The following is a 9469-nucleotide window of genomic DNA, read 5'->3' on the forward strand; positions in this document are numbered from 1 at the left end:
GACGACTAGTTTACCTGGTTTACATTCCCTACACGAGTAGTTTATTAGTAGTTAACTTGTCGCGACTAGTTTAACCTTGCAATCTATTTGTCGCGAGTAAAGAACTTATGAATTACTCGTGAGGGTTGATTATAAGACATAAAACTTATTTAGTCGTGACGAGTAAATGGTTAGTAAATCTGCTTGTTATTGTTAGTTTAAAGACACGTGTCAAGTTTTAATTGGTTATACAAACTACTCGTCGCGACTAGATTATAATATCTATTTTAGGAATTTATTGCAAATGGCACCTAAAACCTGAAAAACGTTTTCATCTGCTTGTTATTGTTAGTTTAAAAACACGTGTCAAGTTTTAATTGGTTATACAAACTACTCGTCGCGACTAGATTATAATATCTATTTTAGGAATTTATCGCAAATGGCACCTAAAACCTGAAAAACGTTTTCATAAACACTTAATTTGGGAATTTTCCCAATTTAAAATCTTTATATACAAAAGCTTTTGTGATCAATTTATTCTAATAAGTCACAAGAGAATTTAATTACATCTTATCTTAAAATACAATTTTATAACTTCAAATCTTCGTTATTTAAATTATTAAATTTTCATTTTATTATTTCATGATATCTAGCATACAAATCTAAAACTTAAATAAATAAAATAAAAACTACTTATATTCTACAACATATTTTATTTAACGTACAATAAAAATATAAGATCTTCAATGTGAAGTGTTTGAGTAGAAAGATAAGATCAAAAATCAAAACAAAGAGAAGGTTAAGGCGCTAGGCAGTCAACATTATTAGCTGTCATGGAGATCAGATATTACTAATTATATTCTTTTTATCTTCAATACTTAGAAGATATCTCATTATTTATTGTCAGCGTTCTGTGGAGTACATAAAAAAACCTTCTCTTGAAGATATACAGTTAATGATAATAACAATAAATAAAAACCATTCAAATTGAAAACAACTTATATCAAGTTTGATACAATAAAAAACACTCTAAAATCACATCATGTGTAAACATCACATCATCATCATAATGCATTCAGCAGCATCAACTTAACAATGGTGTGCACCTCAATAGTAGGATCCAGATCCTCCTCCGCCACCGCCCATGTAACCACCGCTGCCACCCATGCTACGACCAGAATACATAGATGACGAGTAAGAGCTTCCACCAACCTGCACATACCCCAAACATCAAATCCTAACTCATTCGTACTAATTTAAATCAAAGTATATTAGAAAATCAAGACTTAGGTACATACATCACTGCCACGCGAAATATAGTCACCACCGCCATAGCTTGACGAGTACATACCACCACCACCCTCACCGCCACTGTAAGAGCCTGCACAGTCAGAAAAACATGAGTGGACTAATAAAAAGGTTCCTAAAACAACCTTATAAACAAGTTGGTGATGTGGCACACCTCCACCATAAGACATGCCCTGACGGCTGCTGCTGCTATAAAGACCGTGAGAATCCTGACCAGACAATTGACTCCTGCTACCACCATATCCTCCTCCTATGTTTGATCTTTCAATTCTGACAAATTATATCATGCAAAACATTAGATAACATAATTCTAACTTAAATGATGTTTCAAGACAGATATATACAAAAATAAAATTAAACCTCTCGCTGTATAGATCTCCATACTGTAAAGATCGACCGCCCATTTCATAGTCCAAGCGCACACGCGATGGGCGTACTTCAGCATCCGCATAGCGAGGTGGAACGTCGTCCTTCAAACATTTAAAAAAAATCAATTAATTGTTGGGAATTGTGATATAGAATGTTGATACGTGTATCATTATTATATCGGCTGTAACTAACTAACCAGTGCAGCATATGAACGTTTTGAACCAGAGACTGGAGGTTCATAATCACGAGGGCGGGTTTCACGATAGCTCGGAGGCGGTCTTTCATAATCACGAGGGCGGATTTCACGGTAGTTGCCAGAATCTGCGTAGGCGGCTCTTCTTGATGAAGAATGAGAGGGCCCTCGTGGAATATCAGCATAGGCGGGGGGTGGTACACGTGTCGGGTGATAACTGTCTCTGTAAGATGAGTGTCTCTCTGGGGCGGATCTAGGTGGCGGGCCATAGTCGACAACCGCCCTGCTTCTTGGCGGCAGCTCCTCACGTCGACTGTACTCCCGCTTCAAGCTACTCTTTGGGTGTGAAGGAACTGTATAAAAACATTCCTAATAATTATGCATCTAAAAAAAGGATCTACACATAAATTATTAGTATTTAATAAAGCATACCGGGTGGCCTTCTATCGTAAGCCCTCGGTAAAGGAGCCACGGGCCGAGCACGCCTTCCACATGGTGGCAAGGGTGCAACAGGCCGTCTGGATATTAATCCAGCAGGCCTTTTAAAACCACGGTCCACAACAGGCGGTAAACGTCCTCTAGTACTTCTTATACTGCGTGGAGGTAGACTACGCGGTACAGGTCGAGCCAACGAGCCCCTGTAAGAGCTAGGAGAAGGACGAGTAGGTCGAAAGTCACCACGGGAGACGTGTTTTGCTTTGCTTCTTTGAAGTGGTCGTGACAGTCGGGCCCTGACTTTAGCCTGATATTCATAAGTCATAAGAATTATAAATGAGAAAATATAGGTATCAGTTAATAATTAAATGAATATATTAATGTGTCAAAACTAACCTTGTTATCTCCTTCTCCAAGATCTTGATTATTAATACTTTTAGCACATGTTAAAGCTGCATCATGTGTTCCAAATGTGATGAACCCGTAATCCTTTCTTCTGGCAGAGGGCATGTTACGAGCCAGCTCAATTTTTTCCACCGACCCATACTTTTTTAGAAGATCCCGCACCCGAACCTCATCCCAGGAAGCAGGCAGACCATCTATAAAAACCGTCTTAACCTGGAAAAATATTAAGTCTAAATTGATTAACAAATCAAACAAGTTGAAGTCAAAACAAATGATATTAAAGTGTGGGTCGTAATGCATTAGGCCCACCCCACAATCACATTTTCAATCCACTTCAGAACTTCACAAATATATAAATAATGTGTTAACACAGATACAAAAGTTGTATTACTACAAATATGATCTATCATTTTTCAAACTAAGTGATTCAGAGATACATATACGTATACGTAAACATGTGTGTATGTGTGTGTGCATACAACCAAACAGTTTACCTGGGCCATGACCTCATCACCAGGGTCAATAAAAGAATCTGCAAAAGAAACCTTAGTGGGTCTATCAACACCAAATGTCACATTTCTCTTTTGCAGACGCTTATACGCATCCATGGCATCCGATCGTGAAGAAAATTCCAAAAATGCAAAGCCCCGACTAAATCCTTCACTTTGGTTGTCTTCAACCAATGTCAAATCTTCCACTGTATCAACACCATACTTCTTCAACTTTTCTTTTAACTGGATTCACATTTAATATCAGTGACAGATATCTATCAATTAACTTTTAACAGTTTAACTAACATTACACAAGACACCAAGTCTACTTACAGCTTCCTTGGTCCATGTCTTGCATATGTTACCCAAAAATAAAGTATCACTGTCTTGACTTGGTGTAACACCGCATTCTTTCCCATTAACCTGAATTTGGTGGTACGAAAGACGTTATTTGACTTCAATATGTTATCAAAATCAGAATTTTCCCTAAATACCTATAACTATGTGGAAAAAAAAGTAAATACCACAGGGTTTTTTAGTTCTACACATGCTCGTTTTGCTTGTTCAACAGTGGCAAAACGAATGAAGGCAAACCCTTTGTTCTTCTTTGTTTGAGCATTCATCATAAGCCTAACTTCCGAAATTTCGCCAACTGCACTAAACACTTTCCTAAGATCACTTTCAGTTGCATCTTTATCCAATCCACCAACAAAGATTTCAAACTCTTTCCGTTTGCGTCTTTCTTTGAAAACATCATGATGTTCTTGTTCATTCGCCATGTCAGCATGCTCATCAGCAGCTAGTTCATGCTCATGCTCAGGCTCAGGCTCGGGTTCATGGTCATGGTCATGTGCTTCATCTTCTGGCTCCATTACAGCAGTAGGATCTTCCACTTCCATTTCTCCCTCGTGTATATCATCACCATCTTCCTCATCACCAACATCTCCTTCATGAACTTCCTCCTCACCAACATCTCCATCCTCACCAGCATATTCCTCGGGTTCGGATTCTTCTGGATCATTATCCTCCAAATCCAACCGTTCACCTTTTTCATATTCCTCAACAGAATCTTTCACATCACTAGAGTCTTCTCCTGTCATGCATAAAGGCAATGAGAATACTTACATTTGGCTTAGTGGAATCTTGATCAACATTCCAACATAAAGAAGCTAGTCCATGAATAGAGAGGTCCCTTTATTACCAACTTAAATATATATGCTGTTAGCTTACAACAATGTAATAAGCAGCGTGAAGCAGCTCCCGTGCTTGATACTTCAAATTTGAACAGGTAATACTTCATAGTTGTAAGATATACCATGAAAACAGGTAAATATAGATATAAAAACTGATCCACCTTGGTAAGAAAGCTCCATTGCTTTCTTCTCCTTTGATTAGTGATTTTTAACCATATGGTGGTCCTACTTAATGTTATTATAAAAGATATGGGGTTTCTTCCAATATTATACTAACAGTCCAAACATGAGAAGAATTATAGTGATTGTTCAAGATACACATTAATGCTGATAAGCATTGCATTCCTTAAAAAGGCACCCCCTTGGAGATAGCAAATGCTATATAGACTTAAATGTCAGTCAACTTTCATATTTTATAGTCTCACTAAAGAAGAGATTTGATGTGGTGGATACTTTATCTTTCCATATGAAGTCTCTTAGAAGGTAGTGCCGGAAAGGCATAGACAATGAACAAACAAGTCCACTCATGGAATTCTCTTAATTTGTATCTGATGAATGTAATATTATCTTATATTCTTTTCTCTTCAGAAAAAAATCTACTACCAAATTCAAGGTCAGATCGATGTACATGGCATCATGCCATGTCGAAGTGTTTCTTCACAACAACAGCATCTATATTCTTATAAGAAAAAGCTCTTTTTCACGCATTTAGTGTGTTGAAAGCACGTAATTCTTTAACAAAAACACGTATTGCAGCTAGTTATCTCCCTATCTATTAAATCGCTACTTCCATTCCAAAGAAACAAAGTGTTAGTTGTATTTAGTTATAATTAGGGTTTTAGCCCATATAGTTGGCTAAAGCCCATGGGCCTTTTATGGGTTGATAGCTAGGGTTTATGTGGATGACATTATAATCACAGGTGATGACGAGGTCGGGATTATCGAACTCAAGCAGTTTCTTCAGTCTCAGTTTCAGGTCAGCGACTTAGGTCGATTGAGGTATTTCCTTGGCATAGAAGTATCCCGCTCTCCACATGGAATACTTCTCTCCCAACGAAAGTATGTTCTTGATATGTTAACTGAATGTGGCTTACTGGGTTGTAAACCTGTTGATACCCCAATGCTTTCTACAAAGAAACTCCACCCAAAGGTAGGAGATCCAATGAAAGATCCTGAGCGATACAGACGGTTGGTTGGTAAACTTAATTATTTGACCGTCACACGACCGGATATCTCCTTTACTGTCAGTGTTCTGAGCCAATTTATGGCTACACCATACACCGGTCACTGGAATGCTGCCCTTCGTGTCTTAAGATATCTTAAGACCTCACCTGGCTTGGGTATATTATACTCCGATCAGGGTCATTGTCGTGTAGGTGCCTTCACGGAAGAAAGAGATGGTCGGATATCAGGGTTCTCAGATGCAGATTGGGCAGGTTGTCCGATTTCTCGACGATCTACCACCGGATATTGTGTGTTTGTTGGAGGAAATCTTGTATCATGGAAGAGTAAGAAGCAACACACGGTTTCCCGGTCGAGTGCCGAATCGGAGTCTTAAGATATCTTAAGACCTCACCTGGCTTGGGTATATTATACTCCGATCAGGGTCATTGTCGTGTAGGTGCCTTCACGGAAGAAGGAGATGGTCGGATATCAAGGTTCTCAGATGCAGATTGGGCAGGTTGTCCGATTTCTCGACGATCTACCACCGGATATTGTGTGTTTGTTGGAGGAAATCTTGTATCATGGAAGAGTAAGAAGCAACACACGGTTTCCCGGTCGAGTGCCGAATCGGAGTATAGAGCCATGGCAGATGTAACATCAGAGATGACATGGGTTCGTCGTCTTCTCAGAGAGCTCGGTGTTGTTTCTAATGACTTGATGAGGTTATACTGTGATAGTCAGTCAGCCATTCACATAGCCAAGAATCAAGTATTTCATGAGAGGACAAAACATATCGAGGTCGACTGCCACCTTATCAGAGATCGAGTAGTAGGCACACAAACTGAACCTCCATCCATTCAACCAGTTCATGTGAAGACAAATTTTCAGCTAGCAGACATTCTAACTAAACCGCTCCGGAAAGCTCAGATAGATTTTATTTGTAACAAGTTGGGCATGATTAACATCTATGCTCCAACTTGAGGAGGAGTGTTAGTTGTATTTAGTTATAATTAGGGTTTTAGCCCATATAGTTGGCTAAAGCCCATGGGCCTTTTATGGGTTGATAGCTAGGGTTTATTTGTGTATAAATAGATGTAGTTGTTTATGTATTTCTCACACCTTCAAGTAATAAACATTACTTTCACTACAACCATCTTCTTTACACAAAGAAAAGAGCTTCATGTCATGTTTTCATGTCCATGTCTGTACTTTTCTAAGTAACCAAGGCTCAAAGCGCACTGAAGGCACAAATAATGAGCCTGCCATCTAAACACAAGGCGCTTAAAAAGCAATAGCACGTCGTTTAGGCTTGTATTAGGCTAGTTTAGACTGGTTCCAGGCCACTTTTAAATGTTTCAGACCAGTTTTATCCGTTTCAAAACAGTTCAGACCGTTTTTTTCCGGTTGCAGCCAGTTTTATCCCGATTCACTATGCTTGTGCGCCTGCCAACACTCAAGGCAGTTAGGTCTGACCGATGCCTTATGGAAGTACTTTTCGCATATATATCGCCCATACAACAGCAATTAAGAATTGATATTCAAAATCAAGCCCTTAATTCTTTTCTAAAACTCTAGAAAGTGTATAATACTTACATATATACCCTAACAAATAATCAAATTCATGTTAACTATTTAAATTTAATTCAGCTCAACAAATCATCCACCAAACCAAATTATCTTCAACGTCGCCTATAACAAATCTTAAACCATATGCAATCAAGTATAGCCTAATCAATCAATCAATCATGCCCAGTAAAATCCCACAGACAGCAAAGCTATAAGTAGGGTCTGGGGAGGGTGGGATATAGGCACACCGTACCTCTATCCAAAGGAATAGAGAGGTGGCTTCCAGAGAAACCTTCGGCTCTAAGTACATGTGAATGAAGCAACAAGTATAGCCTAATCAGATATTTAAATTATAACAGCAAAACCTAACTAAATCAAAAAACATAATTATAATAATAATAATAATAATAATAATATTAACTTACTCTTTGATCGATCTATTCCATCATCATCATCAACCACTGGTTTCGCCTCAACCTCTTCCACTTTCTCTTCATCAACCTTCACCGCCTCCACCGTCTCCTCCTTAACCTCCACCGGATCCTCCTCTTTCGCCGGAACAACGGATTCCTCCAGCGGCGGTACGGTCTCCGGATCAGGCTGTACGGCGGCTACCTTCGCGGCTCCTCTGGTTCGTCCGCCTCGTCTCCTTGCCGATTTCGGAGGCATCGTTATCCAATTGGAATTTGATCGGAGAATTAATTAATTAATCAATAGGTTTTGAACGTGTGTTGCACGGTGAAACTGAAACCCTAGATGTATAGTATAAGGTTGGTTTAGTTTGTTTGAACGGATATTTGGACGTTGGATGTGTCGGTTCGGGTATGGGTGTACTTTGGATATAAGTTGGCCCGGTTGTCAGATTCGGATGCAGATACTTTGGTGGCATGACACGTAAGCTTATTAATAAAAAAAATTAAAAAAAGAAAAGGTATAAAGTGTAGAAGATGCTATTTAAAGCAAGTTAGTTACATATTGTGTCAGTGTGAAGAAAGGTTACACTTGTGTGATCTTTCTTTTTTACCTATTTCGATTTATAAACTTAGGAACACATATATGAAATTGATAAGTTTATAAACAAGCTCTAGAAAATCATACCTAATTGGTCATTAATGAACCAAACGCTTAATTATGTTTGCGGCTTTGGTTCAAGATACATTTATATTGTTTTGATTTTACGGCGTTGTTAAAGTAATTTGCAGGTAGGGTTAAGATAAGTAGGTGTGGTTTGTTAACATGTTTAGTGAAACTACTATTACTCTTAAATTGTTTTGAATAGATCGTAAACATAATCACACAATCATGTATACTTTTAAAAAGTAAAGTGTACATAATTATCTGCGGAAGAAGCATATATGTAAAACCATTTGGAATTCTAAATTAATGAGCATGAGTTGTTTGTAACAACTTGGGAGTTGGGTCTTGGGTTCAAGTCTTCAAAATAACTTAAATTTGTCGTTCAGAAAAATAATTTAATGTATTAATAAATTATTGATAATTATAATATATCAACAATGATTTGCAAAAATAAAAACTAATGCGAATAACTAAATAATATATATTGAATGCCAAAATTGGTTTAACTCAAGGTATCAAACTGTTCAATGAAGTTCAAGTAATGTCTGTATGATACAACATGTTTTTTATCTGATTGTTTTACACATTATTTACACGTGTTCTCTGAGCCTTCGTCTCATGTGTGTGTATTAGTGATGTTCAATTACACGTGCTCTGTGAGCCTTTAAACTCCATTATCATAAGAAATCATCTCCGTAAATTCTTGTAATAAATGGAGTGAATGAAAACATTGTGAATGAGTTGAATTTTAACTTAGAGAAAATATGTTACTAATAGTTTTAAGCTAAACTACTTTATGAGTTGTGTTCATTGTAACTATAGATAAATATCAAATCTTGGTGTCACAAAGTCCTTTTTAAGACCTTTTTTGAAGTTTTAAGTAAGTTATGTCATTCTTTTAACAGTGAATGTGCTTGGTCGGATGTTTAGTGACTTTTTAAAGTTCAAGTGTCTTCTTCTCAGTCCATGTTCGAGCTCCCTACCAACATATTTACTTTTGCTTGTTTTTCTTCATGTGTCACCTAACTTTTATATTAATAAAGTTAGATTAATTAGTTATTTTATTTTCTTATTTACTTTTTTTCTTTTATTTTTGTGTGTTTTAACTGTTTTTGTTTTTGTTTGGTTTTTGGTTTAAATATGTTTCTTTTTGTTTATGTTACCTTGATGAAATCATTTTTTTAGGTTTAATTCGGTACCATGATGAACCTAATTAAAAAAAATGTTATTTTATTGTATTTGGGCGTTCACTATTTTTTTTGTTTAGCTATGGTGTAGTATTTTGATAC

General features: G+C 37.2%; 1 protein-coding gene across 1 annotated transcript; it reads right to left on the minus strand.

Moving 5' to 3' along the window:
- Positions 1-1012: 1012 nt before the first annotated feature.
- On the minus strand, positions 1013-8013 carry LOC143623455 (uncharacterized). Its single transcript, XM_077094361.1, has 11 exons — positions 7529-8013; positions 3705-4273; positions 3514-3603; positions 3184-3423; positions 2681-2902; positions 2282-2591; positions 1853-2202; positions 1648-1757; positions 1442-1557; positions 1278-1360; positions 1013-1191 (listed from the first exon to the last, which is right to left on the minus strand). Exons 1-11 carry the CDS (start codon positions 7770-7772, stop codon positions 1087-1089), a joined length of 2439 nt encoding a protein of 812 aa, XP_076950476.1. The 5' UTR covers positions 7773-8013; the 3' UTR covers positions 1013-1086.
- Between the last annotated feature and the right edge of the window lie 1456 nt (positions 8014-9469).

The sequence above is a fragment of the Bidens hawaiensis genome, unplaced genomic scaffold (assembly GCF_021521415.1).
Source record: "Bidens hawaiensis isolate Kalapana, Puna unplaced genomic scaffold, B.hawaiensis_p1.1 tig00003469_1, whole genome shotgun sequence".
Lineage (NCBI taxonomy): Eukaryota > Viridiplantae > Streptophyta > Magnoliopsida > Asterales > Asteraceae > Bidens > Bidens hawaiensis.

What these genes read in the sequence shown, in the direction of transcription:
- LOC143623455 (XM_077094361.1), bottom strand. Translation starts at nt 7,772, where the DNA reads ATGCCTCCGAAATCGGCAAGGAGACGAGGCGGACGAACCAGAGGAGCC. An exon ending in AGACATGGACCAAGGAAGCT is followed by an intron (nt 3,424 to 3,513) that starts GTAAGTAGACTT and finishes ATGTGAATCCAG; the next exon opens with TTAAAAGAAAAGTTGAAGAA. An exon ending in ATATTTCGCGTGGCAGTGAT is followed by an intron (nt 1,192 to 1,277) that starts GTATGTACCTAA and finishes GGGTATGTGCAG; the next exon opens with GTTGGTGGAAGCTCTTACTC.